Genomic DNA, 16,790 nt, shown 5'->3' on the forward strand with positions numbered 1-16,790 from the left:
CGAAGACGTCAATTTTGACACTGCTTAGTCAAGAAATTATATTCTTGCTCCTGAACTATGACAATATATACTTCAGAATCGTGAGGGATCTACTCTTGATCGGCGTATGTGTGCCTTTAAGGTATCATTTTCCGAGAATTTGGCTGCATTCTCGAAATGTGGCTGCCTTCTCTCCTTGGTTTCGTGGGCAAGGGCAGCTGCGTAGGAGGTCGATGAGTTGACCATCTGAGAAACCATCGTATTCTTGGGTTAAGGTTGGGAGCCTTCGGAGTACCAAACCCGTTTCAGAGTTTTTTGACAAGAAGATGTGTTCCTCTTTGCAGAAGATTATGGGTTTTCAGTCGGCCCACCTACATTGACTTCCTTACAGACCAGGGCTTCGGAGTCGGAGTTGGAGTCGGAGTCTAGCAAATTTTGCTGGAGTCGGAGCCGGAGTCGTGAAAAAAAGCTCGACTCCGACTCCGGGCAACAATCTGTTCTACATTTATCAAAATTTGTCAAATCAATTTAAATTAATTAAATGATCATAATTTAAAAAAACTCTTAATCTCTATTTTGACTACAAAATGCATATCGGAAACATTTTTGGGTCAATTGATTGGAATAATGTTTGCATGTTCCAAATATACTTAGGGAAGATCTTTTAGAAGATTTACAGGCCTTTTTATAGAAGACTCACTGGACTTATCTTTTTGTTTTTTATTAGAAGTCATTTATGTCTGCTGTGAAAAAACCTGTTAGACTTCTATGAAAGACCTTGTAGTACTTTAAGGGAAATCATACGAAAGACCTACTAGACTTCTTGCTGAATTTGTATGAGAAAAGTTAGAATCTTCTTAAAGACGATGTTCCTGCTATTTTTAAACGTCTTTTATAAAGAAGTCTGCTTTTTTATAATACATAGAATAGTGTGTGGTTATCTATAAGTAAACCTACTTAACCATTTCTCTCTCTATTTAAGGGGATATTCCTATGCTATCCTGTTGTTCTTCGATGAGAAGAGATCAAATGATTTTTCGATTAAGTCATGCATCTGGGATACATTTGTCAATATATTTATGCTGAGGAATGAAAAATATTTTAAAAATTGGCGTTAAATTATGAGCATTACCTCTATAGGATGGTGGATATATAAATTTCCAGAACTATTTAGTCATTTCCGATTGCCAGTTCGACTTATCCGTACTAAACGTTGGTTTTACTTGTATTCTTTATGAGGTGGCAGACAAAAGACACTTTTCACCATAAGTTACTAACTTGTCATTGGAATCTTGTACATATTTTATTCATTTTTGAGTGGGTTGAAAATTGCCCTCGGAGTCGACTCCGGAGTCTGGAGTCGTGAAAAAAGTCGACTCCAGAGTCGGAGCCGGAGTCGAACTAAAAATGGCTCGACTCCGAAACCCTGTTACAGACTGTGGTGGTTGCCAGACCCGACCCCTCTGCTTTGTCCTTACCTTTCGAGTTTGAGTCGGTCTTAAAAGCAGACCCCTTCGCCAATTGATCTTCTTTACGGATGTCGTTTGCCTTCTCAATTTCCTTCTGTGTTGTGTTCGACTTCGGAGTTGAGAGTGAGTCCACCTTTTTACTTGGGACAGTAGGTTTCGTCATTTCTGCTTCTTTTGAGTCTTTGGCTTTAGTAGCTACAGGGTTTGGAAAGAAGATTTTGTCCATCTGAAGTTCCCAGCGAAGTACACTAGTACAGTAAGTTCTCTCGACTTTTCTTACAGATCTGTCCTTAGTTAACGTCATTGACTGATGCTGGAGCCTCCTTGAATTCCCCATCGTCAATCTAAGATCCTGTTGCATTCTGCTGTTGAAATGTTTTTAGCGGCATGTGCCTATATAGGACCTGCTACAATTGGATTTGCTGCCAGTTGAGCATCTGAGTCCATACTCCCTCCCTCCATGTTAGTCTCATCTTCATTAGTAGATATCGCCAGTTAGGGTAAAATTGAGTAACATGTCCTCCGGGGGTATGTTCTGATCTCTGCTCATCCATAACAAGTCTTTCCAGTTGTTTGAGGAGTTGCTTTGACGATCTAAGATATCTTCATTAGTCTTTACAGTCCCTGTCAACCATCGTAGACCGGTTTGCACCAATCTTTTAACAATATGGGCGAAAGAGCTTTGGTTATTTGCCCTCGGAATTTTACGAAGGAAGGGTGAAATTCGGCATTGAATTATTGACCTATCGAACGCCTAGAGCTGCCATAATGGTCCGTTCTGACTACTTTTTCTACATATGAAAGCTAAGAAATCCTGCGATAGTCCATTGGTAGCGGATTCATCGGGCTTCAGAATCGGAATAACGCGGGCAACCTTCCGGACGCTTGGAATCACCAATTAAAACACTGTATGTTATCAAAACCGATTGCAGAGAGATTTTTATTTAGCTTTGATCCAGAAAAGCTCTTTATAACATCTGTTTGGAAGTCAGGTGGAGAATTCCGCTTTGAATAAAACACCGAGTGGGTCCTTCTTAAACTGGAAGTTCCATATCTCGTGATAGACATTGAAATCGTCAAGGACAACTCTATTGTTTCTTTGGATCTGTTGGACTATGGTAATGAATGCAATACCAACTTTGTGATCATTTCCCTATCTCTCCTGAAGACGTTATAATTCCCGGACAACGAGATTGAACAATTAACATGGACACTAGTAGGGATACTGGATAAGAGACTAGACGAAATGTTAGCCGGAATACTATGGAAAGGAAGTAGGAACACTAGATTGAAAACTGTAGGTGTAACATTGGATGGAATTGTGGTACTGGATGAATTGCTTGTGCAATAATTAGCTCGATTAGGGGTACCACTGGAACTGGGCCCGAATGGAAATCTAGTAGAATAAGTAGCTGCGGTGCTAGATAGGAACCGTTGCTAGTACCACCACATGAGCAGAAGGACTTACTTCCGAAACGTCGATTGCTTTGTATTCGTGCATGAATCTAGAGGTTCTCAGATTGAGTTCCCCACTACTGCAGTTTCATAAATTTACTCTAGTATGGAACTCGATCTAAGAACCCCTAGTTTCATGCACGAATACAAAGAAACTGACGTTTCGGAAGTCAGCCAAGTATTATGCAAAGATTGTTGTCATGTTGGGCATTGGTCTGCAAGAATTATTAGATCTGTTCGATAACTTTGCAAGTACTTTTAAGTACTTGCAAGTTCTATCGGTTCTCTTTTATTGAACAAGTTTGTTATCGAACAGCATTTTGTAAAAGTTTGTACATATTTGTACACATTTTTGAGTTATCGAACATGCCTCTAAATCATGGATATCCAATGTGCGCTTACTGAAAGCATGTGAGCGAAAACTTTAGGGGTCGATTATGGATAGCAACCCAACTCCAGTTGCGTTGCCCACAGCAAATTTAGTAATAGAATTTTCTATTTCCTCTTTAAAATGTATACTTTTTTACAATTAAATTAATAGCTGAAGGTTCAAAACACTGATATTGATTGAATTTGACAAAAATTTCAGTCTTTTTACTCATTTTAATTGTATGATTTTCTCTTCTGGCAACGCAACTACAGTTGAGTTGCTATCCATAATCGACCCCTTAATGTAAAATGCATTCAAATGTATGCTCACTTGCTCTCAGTAAGCGCACATTGCCTATCCATGCTCTAAATAATAATCCATCCCTCCGTCTAGGTCGGAGTTAAGCCAGGAGTGTTCTGGTAGATTTGGGAAGTTGTCTCTCGCTATCCGAAATTGTTGGCCAGCAACACGAAATTTTGCCGTACTAACAGTGTCCTTTTCTCCTCATGTAAATGAACCTCGTTCAATATCTGGGCATATTCGTAGCAATCCGAAGGGCACTGTTTTGAGTTACTTGAAGGTTACGCCATTGGTCGTCACTTAAAAATGATGTCCGGATCGGAATTTCGGACGTGACTATGAGTGCTGCTTTATCTACGACCCAAGAAGTTCGTGCAAGAGCTTTAAGTATCTCGTTTCTTGACTATATTTTTCCTTTAAAATAATACACGTTTCACGTGAAACTAAGAGTGTTGTCGAACACAACGCTGAATATCTTGTGGTGTTGGACGGTGGGATGGTGCTACTTTCGACTCTGATCTCCAGTTCTGTTTTTTATTCACGGATCCAGGATATAAATAGGATAACGGTAGACTTAGACGGTGGTATAATCAGTTTTCTTTTCTGCATGAAGGCAGAGATGTGGCAAGGTAGTAGTTACTATAGCAATACGTAACTCTCAAATGTTGGGACAGTGCGTCTACAGGGTGTTAGGGTGTTCTCCTAATGGATATATTTTGAAAGGCTTAGTAGCCTGAAATATCTGATTTTTTAAGCGAATATTTTTTTAAGAACATGGGAACAAATACAGAATATTTAAAAATAAGTACCTTCATTTCTTTATTTCATTGGAATGTTAAACAAATATAATCACTAAATGTTTGAGTTCAAAAGGTTAACATGTTTAACGTTTTAAGAAGAGTTCTCAAGAAGTTATTTTTTTAATTTTTCATATACATATAACATAATAATATTGTATAAAAATAAAATAATCTAAAGCTAATATTCTTAATATAGCTACACAATTGTGAGGGAACTATATATCAACAAATACATATGTATTCCTCATAGGACACTTTATATACCTATTCATAAGATTCAACTTTCTGCTGAATCATAGTTCCATTCAATGGAATGTATTGAGATTTCTTAAAAAAAATACTTTCCAAAATGTTGGAATGTAAGATCAACTTATTAAGGCCTGCAGCTTCTTCATCTTCACAATTTTCCATTTTGTGACGACTGTCTATTATTACTATTCGTTTTGGGCATTTTATCACGTATCATATCAACAAAGGAATTCATAACCAAAGTATGATGTTCCATTGCAATGGCCTGACGCCGCACCGCCTCGGTTTGTTTTTCAATTGCCGCCACCTGACGCTCCATTAGCTGTGACATATTATTGGATACCCTTGACATATGTTCAAGTAATTTTGTTTGATGTAACATTTGGCTTTTAAGTACATTTAAAATATCTTGATTAAACGACGAGGAGGAGGTGGATGTGGACGTCGAATGATTCGCATCACTTGGCTTTGGGGTTGTGGAGACGACAAAATGATTAAATGTCTGTGGCGTTGCTGCATGTATTGCTTGTGGCAATGGTGGTGGCGGTGCTGGTGGTATAGAAGCCCTAGGAAGATGTGGCTCCAGTGGAGGGCATCTATATAGCGGTGGCAGTGATCTTTGTATAACAGGCCCCTCATAATTGGGTTCATTAGGTTCGGAAATAATAAAAGAAGATACTGTGTCATCATAATTATTATGTAGGTCCTGAGAATTTTGTGTTGAGTCATTGTGATACATGTGCATATTGTCTTCTTGTTGTTCCTCTGCCTCACCATCATTATAATGATCATCTTGCTGGTACATATCAATAGGTTCTCCACAATCATCATATATTGGCTCATCTCTCACTTCAATTTGTTCTTCTTTGGGCCGGCGTAATGATTGACGAAATAATTCACGTCGTTTGCGACTACGTTGGCAATCGTTCCATACCTAAGGCCAAAAAATAAATGGGAGTTGGACATTTTGATTTTTGAGAAGAATTTTTTCTTTCACCCCTTACCTTTTTCCATTCGGTTATGTTGCGTGTTGGTGGTCCCAGACTATTTAATTTGTCTCGCAATTCACACCAAAACATGTAATGTTCTCCTTTGCTTTTAGGTGAGCCCGATAGATGCCTACCAATTTCACGTATCATTACGGTGTACTGACGGTTTGTCGTCTTTTTATAGGCCTTTCCACGAATGCTGTAATGAAAAGGACAAAAAGGAAAATTGGATGTCGAGTGATCCGAATATATAAAGCTTACATTCCTCTAAGTCCGCTCTATAGAAAGTCTATATAAGGATTTATAATTGTTCCCACAAACATGCCGGAAGATGAGAATGGGAGGTCCTCCGGCATGTTTGTGGGAACAATTATAAATCCTTAAATAGACTTTCAATGTAGGCACCCTATTTATATTATATCATTGATATACTACTACTTCTAAACTACTACAACTACCTACTAAACTGCTTTTTATAACCGAATCCGAACGGCTTTTATTGCTTAACTCATTCAAGTCTGATTTTCGCATAAAATGATTTAACAAAATTAACAAAATTACAATTTGGGTAGTCATTTGTTTGCTTTCAGGTCTGAAAGGGGTAATTAAAAATGTATTGGCTCTTGAACATATAAATTGTATTAAAATACTCACACAGTTGCTCGTCATGAACATTATACTGGTGGATAATTTACATTTTCACTGCAAAAATTTTCACTATAAAGTTTTAATTAATTAATATTTTAATTATAATTCAAATTAACCGCCATTAATACTACACTCAGTTTTCCTTCACATTCATGTATGTACTTTGTTCTCAGTTTAAAATTAATAAAAATAAAACAAGTCCCATAAAATTCACCGATTATGGCGAAAGTCAGTCGATGTCGAAGATCATAAATCCCAAACTTCATACGTCGTCGTCGTGATGTCGTGATTCATTTCACACCTTTACAAACAAACTCAAGAAGTAGAGCGCTTTGAGCTAAGAAAAGAAAGATATTAAAAGACTGGAATAAAATACTCACGATTTTCTGTTCATTGTTTTGTATTCCAGATTTCAAATTCTAAAAATAATAAAGAATTTAATAAGATTTAAACAAAACTTAAAGTTTCTTAAATTCATTACTTAGACAAAACCAAAAAATAATAAAAAGAAACTTGTTGATCTTTTCACGTAGTAATACGCAGATTTCGTCGACACCATTCACTTTGTTTACATTTTGTTGTTGTTTATTCTCACAGCAAATGTCACAAATAAGCAATAGGGTTGCCAAGTATCGATTTGTTATGATTAACTTCAATAGAACACAATGAGAACGGAAAGCGATACATTTACGATAGCCACAAAAGCAATTTCATGATTTGTCTCTACTATGGAAATCGACCTAGAAACGCATAATTTCATTAATTTCATGGACTACGCAGTAGTCACACGTCTAAATTTTTGGTTAAAGTAAATTAAGTTTTTGGGAGAGAGCGGAGAGGAAAAAGCTCATGTACACTCTTTCCTACCCCCTGTTTCCCAAATACTCAATTTACTTTACGGCAAATTTTGTACGGCAAATTTTGTACGTGTGATTTGCAATACATGAAATAAATCCTCTAGGGGTTCTCTCTAGTAACGTTGGACCTCACTTTCCAGATCATGAAGATCCCTCCTGACATGCCTGATTGTGGTGGAGGAGACATATGGTGATTAGGATATTAGGATGGCTATCACGTTAACACCCGAGCAAGTACTTGTTGCTGCACTGAAAGAACCTCTTCCTCCTCATATAGATGGTCCACAAAAGCCATGAGGAGGCACACTGTTGCGGTTCTCAGGGAGTATTCTGACAGGTTTAACAGGCTGTTTCTGTATGTCGAAAGAAGAATGTGTGCGAATGAAACACGCCCAAACTCTTGTGTGTTTTCCAAATTAGTTTTTTGTTTTGGAGCAAAAGCAAAGGTAAAATTATTTCGAAAACTAAAGTTCGGGCGTGTTTCATTCGCACACATTCTTCTTTCGACATACAGAAACTGGCTGTAAATATTCTTCAATCGCAATGCACTTATTTTCGGAGACCAAACTGGCGCCGCATAGCTTACCACATCTCGATCTATCGCGTTATATGTGGTCAACAAGGTACCTTATCTGCACCCCAAGGGCTGCCGGCTAGGGACTTGAGGACCTCTTTCCTACATCTTAGCTTGTCGCAGATAGATGTGGCATGCGCGAACACCGTCAAAATGCTGTCGAATATGACCCCTTGGGGTAGTTGTTGGTCGAAATTCTGTTACCATCGACCATGACATTGAACTCAGTGCTCACCTCTCCATGTGGTGAACAGAGTGGCCGTAAATTTTGTGGCGGATATTTTCATATTCCTCGGGTGGAAAAATGTTATATGATCTGATATGAGCTTGCCAATGTGGCCGTTCATTTTTGCCATTCATCATGCAACCACAAAAAATTTGTTGTTTGATAGTGTGAACCAAAAAGCGTAATTCAAGGAAAAAATTTGCAGTGTAAATATAAATATAAAAAAATTTGCTGTTATACATTTCGGGGTTTGCTATTGGAAATATCCATACAAGCGGTCATAACAAAAGAAATTTGACGAAACAGTGAATGGGATAACAATGAAAAAAGTAAATGACGCCAAAACAAAAAGAAAAAAACCAATTTGTGTATTTTGCTGATGGAAAAATGTGCACAAAACCTTCCGGTGTCTAAATTGAATGTCCTATACAAATACATAAATGTGCTGTTTTAATAAATAAATGCATGTAGTTTTCCATATTTATTATATGGGAAGTCATCGGTCGCTGAGTAGGGAATTTCATGTACATCATGCCCAAGTGAAAAGAAAATAGCCATATATTTAATTACTAGCAAGTGCCCGCTACTTCGTTAGCGGAGAATTCACACGAATATAAAGGAGGATAATAAATAAATAAATTAAAATGCAGAGTATAGTTTCACCCGTTCCTATTTACAAATTCTTTAACCAGTAAAGTACGACAGTTTAAGGTATTACCACATATTCTTTCGGTAATTACCGAAATTATAAGCATTTTAATTTTACCGACACTTGTCGGTAACTCACAAAATTAGTTTGTGAATCGCACTACTGAATATCATTTGGTTTTGTTTAGATTCGAAGACTGATGAATCGTGCAATATGTTTTGAATTGCCTTTTCTTTCCCAGTTTAAGAAATAGTTGCGAAACAAAGTTCCCGATCATATTTGTTTTCCCACTGCTCACTGGGATGACTTTTTTGATGAAGCAAAGTAGCTTAAGGGGTATTATCAATTTGTGCATTTGTATGTAACATGCAAAAGGAAACGAAATAGGTCAATGGTTCCTTTCGATGATCTACATAGCATCACATTCTGAGTCCATTTATACGTGCCCGTCCATCCGTTAATGCACTTTTGTCGCATTTATTATCCTATCCGGGTTAAAATTTATGGTGGTCGCAATTTTGACCAAAGGACTATAGCCATTGCTTTTGACGAGAATAGGTTGAGATTTGGATATAGCTCCCATATATTCTCCCGATTCCGTATATTCTATCCACCAAACAACTATTTTAAAACAAATGTGTAATGAAATAAAATAATAAAATTTAAACCAGTAAAATAAAAAAATAAACAGTGAAATTTTTTGTTTGTTATTTTTTTTTAAGCAGCCATGTTTGTTTTTTGTTTTTTTCTGCCAGATCTACTATTTTCCGTTTCTTTACTTTTGTGCAAAACTTGTTACGTGAGAGCAATTTTCACAGTTTTCTGAGAGAAGAAAGAACTCTCTTTTGCTACTTTCACTATTAGAAAAGTAAAGGAACACAGCTTATAATTTAATATAAGTAGTTACCATACTGTTTAAATTCACACACATCTGTCACTTTGTGGCACAAACTAAAACATCAGCTGATTTACCAAAACTACCTTTTGACATTTGGTTGTTTGTGTCCATTCAATAACAAAGCAATCTGCCCGTTGTGAGTGGGGCAACTTCTTCAGGTTTTTAATATCTAGACATAGTGTTCTCCGTGGGCCTCAAACTACCAATATCTGCCCACAATTAAGGATGTCCAACAAAGCATCTAGAAGGTAAATCAAATAGCTAAGCATCCTCCATTCATTATCCTCACAAACTCCTTGGCATTACAGATTCGTAAAAATCACCTCAACGGAACAATTCGATTTGCTGAAACATGAAATGCTTTTGAAGCCAGAGGCAGCTATGGGCTATTGTCATGGAGTGGATCGTGCTAAAGTTGATGCACAATGGAAGGAAATAGTGGAGAAATTAAATGCTCTGGGACCACCTCATAGGACAGTGGCAGAATGGAAAAAGGTAAGAAGTACAATGGAAGTGGTCACGGAAGGGAATGTAGATGTTTTTGTGAAAATAGCGATCAATGGAAAATGGAGGTAGTAATCAATCAATTTCATCAAGGCGAAAATAATGCTTTTGTATAAAATGAAAATAGAAATTAAGTTCATCATGGAATAGTGGTCAGGTCAAGGGAAAGATGAAGCTTTTTTACAATAACATAACCTTTTTGTTGTGTCTGTGTATGTGCGTCTGCATTGTATGAGGAACTGTTGCCTGACGACGATAACGACGTTGATGATGATGTGCGTGTTTGTTAATCACATATTACTACCTACCTTTGTAGTCACGTTTCGTTCGTATGTCACGTCACGAAGTTTGTAATGTAAATCGTGATAAAAACATCCAACTACTCATTCTCATACATAGACGTAGTATTATGCATTTCATGATCTCAACCTTTTTTTGAGGTAAAATGGAAATTATAATCAAAGTGGCGTGACTAGCTTAACGTGTGTGTATTTGTGTGACTGGCTGACTTGTCGTGTACAGTCACACAGATGGTATAGCAAGTATGGGGATTCTGTTATGGAAGATTGACAGGTATGACGTGCTATACGGTTATTCAAGTTTTCTCTTTAGGAATTGTGAAAGTGTCGTTTAGGGGACCACAAAAAGGATTTTTTTTTAAAGCTTTACCCTGAAAATTCGTTCCATTTGGTTCATACACCTTAAAGCGATCTTTATTTGTATGGGCGCCAAGGTGAATAATCACGAAAATTTCACTAAAATTGGTCAAAATTCACCTTCGGTTCATTGACATCTGTGGTCAAAGCATTGGAAATTATCACGCTAAGAACGCTGTTCTATATTCCTTACAAATGGGTTTAAATATTGTTTCAGAGGATTTGATGACCCAAACCACTTCTCCCTTCATTTTTGAGAATTGAATAGCGGATAGTCCATGTCCATTCTTGTCAACATAGCTTTCTTACACCCTTTCATAATATATCAATAATTTCTTTTGCAGGTATGGTCAGATGTACGCTTGCGCACTAAAAAGCGTATTAGTGAAAGAATCAGAAAGGGACGAAAAATTCTAAAAGGAGAATCTGATTCAGAAGAAGATTTTGTTTTGGATTCAATACCGAGTTCACAATCGTTGTATGGTGGTGCTTCCCAATCGTGGTCAAGTAATGAACATCACTTTAATGACCAACAAAACACAACAGATCTGCAACAATACTACACCTATCAACCCGATCTTAATAGGAATGAAGAACAACACCACCCAGCGCAACAACAACAATTCGAAATGATAACAAATTCGCATCAGGCTGCGGCAAAGAAAACTTCAACTTCAACAAAGAAAACTTCAACCAAACAATTTAATTTATTAAATTTAGAAATGTCACGGCATCCTTCAGCGGCGCGGGGCTATGTGGCAGGTGTAGATCGCCAACAAGCTGATCGGGAGTGGCAAGAAATTGTGGATAAACTGAATGCCATAGGGCCACCATATCGCTCTATGTCGGAGTGGAAGAAGGTAAGTTGAAAAATGAGGTTTGAGTGAGTTTATTATCCTACACCATCTTCTTTCAGAAAGGGTCCATAGAACCACCCTTTCTTTCCGAAAGGGTACACAGAAGAATCCTTTCTTTCCGAAAAGGTCCATAGAAGCACCCTTTCTTTCCGAAAGGGTCCATAGAAGCACCCTATCTTTCCGAATGGGTCCATAGAAGCACCCTTTCTAACCGAAAGGGTCCATAGAAGGTCTTTCCGAAAGGGTCCATAGAAGCACCCTTTCTTTCCGAAAGGGTCCATAGAAGAACCCTTTCTTGCCGAAAAGGTCCATGGAAGCACCCTTTTTTTCCGAAAGGGTCATAGAAACACCCTATCTTTCCGAAAGTGTCCATAGAAGCACCCTTTCTTTGCGAAAGTGTCCATAGAAGCACCCTTTCTATCCGAAAGGGTCCATAGAAGCACCCTTTCTTTCCGAAAGGGTCCACAGAAGCACCCTTTCTTTCCGAAAGGGTCCATAGAAGCACCCTTTCTTTCCGAAAGGGTCCATAGAAGCACCCTTTCTTTCCGAAAGGGTCCTTAGAAGCACCCTTTCTTTCCGAAAGAGTCCATAGAAGCACCCTTTCTTTCCGAAAGAGTCCATAGAAGCACCCTTTCTTTCCGAAAGGGTCCATCGAAGCACCATTTCTTTCCGAAAGGGTCCATAGAAGCACCCTTTCTTTCCGAAAGGGTCCATAGAAGAACCCTTTCTTGCCGAAAAGGTCCATAGAAGCACCCTTTGTTTCCGAAAGGGTCCATAGAAGCACCCTTTGTTTCCGAAAGGGTCCATAGAAGCACCATTTTTCTGACCGAAAAGGTCCATAGAAGCATCCTTTCTTTCCGAAAGGGTCCATAGAAGCACCCTTTCTTTCCGAAAGGGTCATAGAAACACCCTATCTTTCCGAAAGTGTCCATAGAAGCACCCTTTCTTTGCGAAAGTGTCCATAGAAGCACCCTTTCTATCCGAAAGGGTCAATAGAAGCACCCTTTCTTTCCGAAAGGGTCCATAGAAGCACCCTTTGTTTCCGAAAGGGTCCATAGAAGCACCATTTTTCTGACCGAAAAGGTCCATAGAAGCATCCTTTCTTTCCGAAAGGGTCCATAGAAGCACCCTTTCTTTCCGAAAGAGTCCATAGAAGCACCCTTTCTTTCCGAAAGGGTCCATCGAAGCACCCCTTCTATCCGAAAGGGTCCATAGAAGCACCCTTTCTTTCCGAAAGGGTCATAGAAACACCCTATCTTTCCGAAAGTGTCCATAGAAGCACCCTTTCTTTGCGAAAGTGTCCATAGAAGCACCCTTTCTATCCGAAAGGGTCCATAGAAGCACCCTTTCTTTCCGAAAGGGTCCACAGAAGCACCCTTTCTTTCCGAAAGGGTCCATAGAAGAAACCCTTTCTTTCCGAAAGGGTCCATAGAAGCACCCTTTCTTTCCGAAAGGGTCCTTAGAAGCACCCTTTCTTTCCGAAAGAGTCCATAGAAGCACCCTTTCTTTCCGAAAGAGTCCATAGAAGCACCCTTTCTTTCCGAAAGGGTCCATCGAAGCACCCTTTCTTTCCGAAAGGGTCCATAGAAGCACCATTTTTCTGACCGAAAAGGTCCATAGAAGCATCCTTTCTTTCCGAAAGGGTCCATAGAAGCACCCTTTCTTTCCGAAAGGGTCATAGAAACACCCTATCTTTCCGAAAGTGTCCATAGAAGCACCCTTTCTTTGCGAAAGTGTCCATAGAAGCACCCTTTCTATCCGAAAGGGTCCATAGAAGCACCCTTTCTTTCCGAAAGGGTCCATAGAAGCACCCTTTGTTTCCGAAAGGGTCCATAGAAGCACCATTTTTCTGACCGAAAAGGTCCATAGAAGCATCCTTTCTTTCCGAAAGGGTCCATAGAAGCACCCTTTCTTTCCGAAAGGGTTATAGAAACACCCTATCTTTCCGAAAGTGTCTATAGAAGCACCCTTTCTTTGCGAAAGTGTCCATAGAAGCACCCTTTCTATCCGAAAGGGTCCATAGAAGCACCCTTTCTTTCCGAAAGGGTCCACAGAAGCACCCTTTCTTTCCGAAAGGGTCCATAGAAGCACCCTTTCTTTCCGAAAGGGTCCATAGAAGCACCCTTTCTTTCGGAAAGGGTCCATAGAAGCACCCTTTCTTTCCGAAAGGGTCCATAGAAGCACCCTTTCTTTCCGAAAGTGTCCATAGAAGCACCCTTTCTTTCCGAAAGGGTCCATAGAAGCACCCTTTCTTTCCGAAAGGGTCCATAGAAGCACCCTTTCTTTCCGAAAGGGTCCATAGAAGCACCCTTTCTTTCCGAAAGGGTCCATAGAAGCACCCTTTCTTTCCGAAAGGGTCCATAGAAGCACCCTTTCTTTCCGAAAGGGTCCATAGAAGCACTCTTTCTTTCCGAAAGGGTCCATAGAAGCACCCTTTCTTTCCGAAAGGGTCTATAGAAGCACCCTTTCTTTCCGAAAGGGTCTATAGAAGCACCCTTTCTTTCCGAAAGGGTCCATAGAAGCACCCTTTCTCTCCGAAAGGGTCCATAGAAGCACCCTTTCTTTCCGAAAGGGTCCATAGAAGCACCCTTTCTTTCCGAAAGGGTCCATAAAAGCACCCTTTCTTTCCGAAAAGGTCCATAAAAGCACCCTTTCTTTCCGAACGCGTCCATAGAACCACTCTTCTCTTCCGAAAGGGTCCATAGAACCACCCTTTCTTTCCGAAAGGGTCCATAGAACCACCCTTTCTTTCCGAACGGGTCCATAGAACCACCCTTTATTTTCGAAAGGGTCCTTAGAACCACCCTTTCTTTCCGAAAGGGTCTGTAGAAACACACTTTCTTTCAGAAAGGGTCTAAAAAAGCACCCTTTCTTTCAGAAATGGTCCATAGAAGCACCCTTTCTTTCAGAAAGGGTCTGTAGAAGCTTTACTAAAGGGAAACTATTTCCTCCATTTTTGTGCATATTCCTTACATGTTTATTAACTTAACTTTTCCTCCTTTTCAGGTTTGGTCCGATGCCCGATCACGTTTAAGGAAACGCATGTGTGATCAACTAATGAAAAAGCATTATTTACGTAAAAGAGATTCTGAAATCGATGACGATTTTGTAATGGAAACCACCCTCAACAATTCTATGTATTCCATGAGTTCATATGAAGATTATGTTGAGGGTGATGAACCTGATGATGATGAGGTTAAAACTTATGCAGCAAGTTTGGTAAATGTCTGTCATGAAGAAGTGAACGAAGATGATATTCCAGCCAATTCTTGCCTATCGCCCAAACAAAATACCGTAGAAAATGATGATGATGATGGAGATAAAACTTATGCAGCTAGTTTGGTAAATGTCTGTCATGAAGAAGTGAACGAAGATGACATATCAGCCCATCCATACCTACCGTCCAAACCCAGTACCATAGAAAATGAAATACCATTAGAAGCGTCAGAGAATGAAACAAAAGACTATAAAAAACTATTACATTCCGCCCTAAACATTCCATCCCAAGAGCAGCAACAAGAAGAATCTCAAAATAAAGTTAGTTCTTTAGAACATGCCCTATATAATTTGCAACAACAAATGCAACAAAACAATGCATTATTGCAACATTTAACTGGAATCTCAGTGACATTGGCAAATCTATTGGAACGACATGTTACAGCTACAGAAAAAATGTCCCAAGCAATGGAACGACAAAGCAAAACTAATTCGTTTAATACTTTTATGCAAAGGCGTAGAGAGAACCGCGCAAAGGGGAGAAGTAAAAAATTCTATGAATTTTTTTGATATTTTATTTGGCAGTATTTTCGTATTTACCATAAAAGGATCGATTTAGCTATGATTATTAATATAACTTGGTCTCTATATATAGAAATGTAAATAAGCTTATAAACAGTTTTATTAGTTTAAAACCAAATTATGTTCTTTTAAGAATTGATTTGAAGTACCAAATACTGCAATATTCACCAATTTTATGGTTATTCATCTGTGAGGCTTAAAATGAAAATATTACGTTATATGTATGCAACTTTAATATCATGTGGATTCAGAAATGAAAATGCATGTGCAATGTTTAAATTTATCAGCCGGACCATTAATATCAACTCCCCGTGAGTTTTCTCACTCTCTCCTTTAAGTTGCAACGACAGACAAAACTCACAGGGAGTTTCATAAGCAGGTTGTATATTTATTTGCAATATTTTACAATTTATCCTACATATGTATATATTATTATAGGAACATATATGGTTTCATATGTAAATAAATACTATAGTTCTAGTAATTTATTAATATAAATTCTCAATTATTTTAATGGTCACTGGAATATTAAACCACGTGGTAATGGCCTTCTTTAGCCAAATTAAAAGAACATATTTCCAACCTCTCAATTTTTATACTTTTTTCACTTGATTATTACATTGGAGATTTTGCCTTCTCCGTATACTTTCAAAAAGATTCATAAAGCGTCAAGAGAAGCACTCTTTCCTTCAGAAAAGGTCAATAGAAGCACCCTTTCTTTCAGCAAGGGTCTATAGAAGCATCTTTTCTTTCAGAATGTATCCAAAGAAACACCTTTTCTTTTAGAAAGGGTCTATAGAAGCAGGCTTTCTTTCAGAAAGGTTTTATAGAAGCACCCTTTCTTTCAGAGAGGTTTTATAGAAGCACCCTTTCTTTCAGAAAGGTTTTATAGAAGCACCCTTTCTTTCAGAAAGGTTTTATAGAAGCACCCTTTCTTTCAGAAAGGCTCCATAGAAGTCCCTTTTTTATAAAGTTCCAGGGATCAGAAAGGGTCTATAGAAGCTTTCCTTTAGAATATGTCTACAGAAGCACCCATTCTTTCAAAAAGGGTCAATAGAAGCACCCTTACTTTCAGAAAGCGCCAAAAGACGCACTTTTCTTTCAGAAAGTGTCCATAGAAGCAAAGGGTCTATAGAAGTGACCTTTTATTCAGAAAGGGTCCATAGAAGCAACCTTTCTTTCAGAAAGGTTCCATTGAAGCACCCTTTTTTCAGAATGGCTCCATAAAAGCAACTTTTCTATCAGAAAGGGCTTATATAAGCAGTCTTTCTTTCAGAAAGGTTTTATAGAAACCACCTTTCTTCCTGAAAGGATCTACAGAAACAGCCTTTCTTTCAGAAAGGGTCCATAGAAGCACCCTTTCTTTCAGAAAGGTTCCATAGAAGAATGCTTTTTTCAGAAAGGCTCCATACAAGCATCCTTTCTTTTAGAAAGTGTCCATAGAATCATGGTTTCTTTCAGAAAGGGTCTATAGAAGCACCTTTTCTTTCAGAAAGGTTCTATAGAAGCACG

General features: G+C 38.5%; 2 protein-coding genes across 3 annotated transcripts; one reads left to right on the forward strand and one right to left on the reverse strand.

Annotated features, from left to right (window-relative positions):
- Window positions 1-4,367: 4,367 nt before the first annotated feature.
- On the reverse strand, window positions 4,368-6,846 carry LOC141393946 (uncharacterized). Of its 2 annotated transcripts, XM_073967589.1 has the most exons (5): window positions 6,741-6,829; window positions 6,640-6,678; window positions 6,266-6,328; window positions 5,627-5,810; window positions 4,368-5,556 (listed from the first exon to the last, which is right to left on the reverse strand). In XM_073967589.1, the coding sequence occupies exons 4-5, from the start codon at window positions 5,759-5,761 to the stop codon at window positions 4,771-4,773; spliced, it is 921 nt and encodes a 306-aa protein (XP_073823690.1). In that variant the 5' UTR covers window positions 5,762-5,810; window positions 6,266-6,328; window positions 6,640-6,678; window positions 6,741-6,829; the 3' UTR covers window positions 4,368-4,770. The 2 variants fall into 2 exon arrangements, with proteins under 2 accessions (XP_073823690.1, XP_073823689.1); XM_073967588.1 differs by lacking the exon at window positions 6,266-6,328 and having other exon boundaries at window positions 6,741-6,846.
- Window positions 6,847-9,530: 2,684 nt separating this feature from the next.
- Window positions 9,531-15,776, forward strand: LOC141393947 (uncharacterized). The gene is made up of 4 exons (XM_073967591.1): window positions 9,531-9,711; window positions 9,772-9,958; window positions 10,968-11,483; window positions 14,487-15,776. Exons 1-4 carry the CDS (start codon window positions 9,689-9,691, stop codon window positions 15,264-15,266), a joined length of 1,506 nt encoding a protein of 501 aa, XP_073823692.1. The 5' UTR covers window positions 9,531-9,688; the 3' UTR covers window positions 15,267-15,776.
- The last annotated feature ends 1,014 nt before the right edge of the window (window positions 15,777-16,790 follow it).

Source organism: Musca autumnalis, unplaced genomic scaffold (genome assembly GCF_047663935.1).
Source record: "Musca autumnalis isolate F117 unplaced genomic scaffold, ASM4766393v1 scaffold_2, whole genome shotgun sequence".
Lineage (NCBI taxonomy): Eukaryota > Metazoa > Arthropoda > Insecta > Diptera > Muscidae > Musca > Musca autumnalis.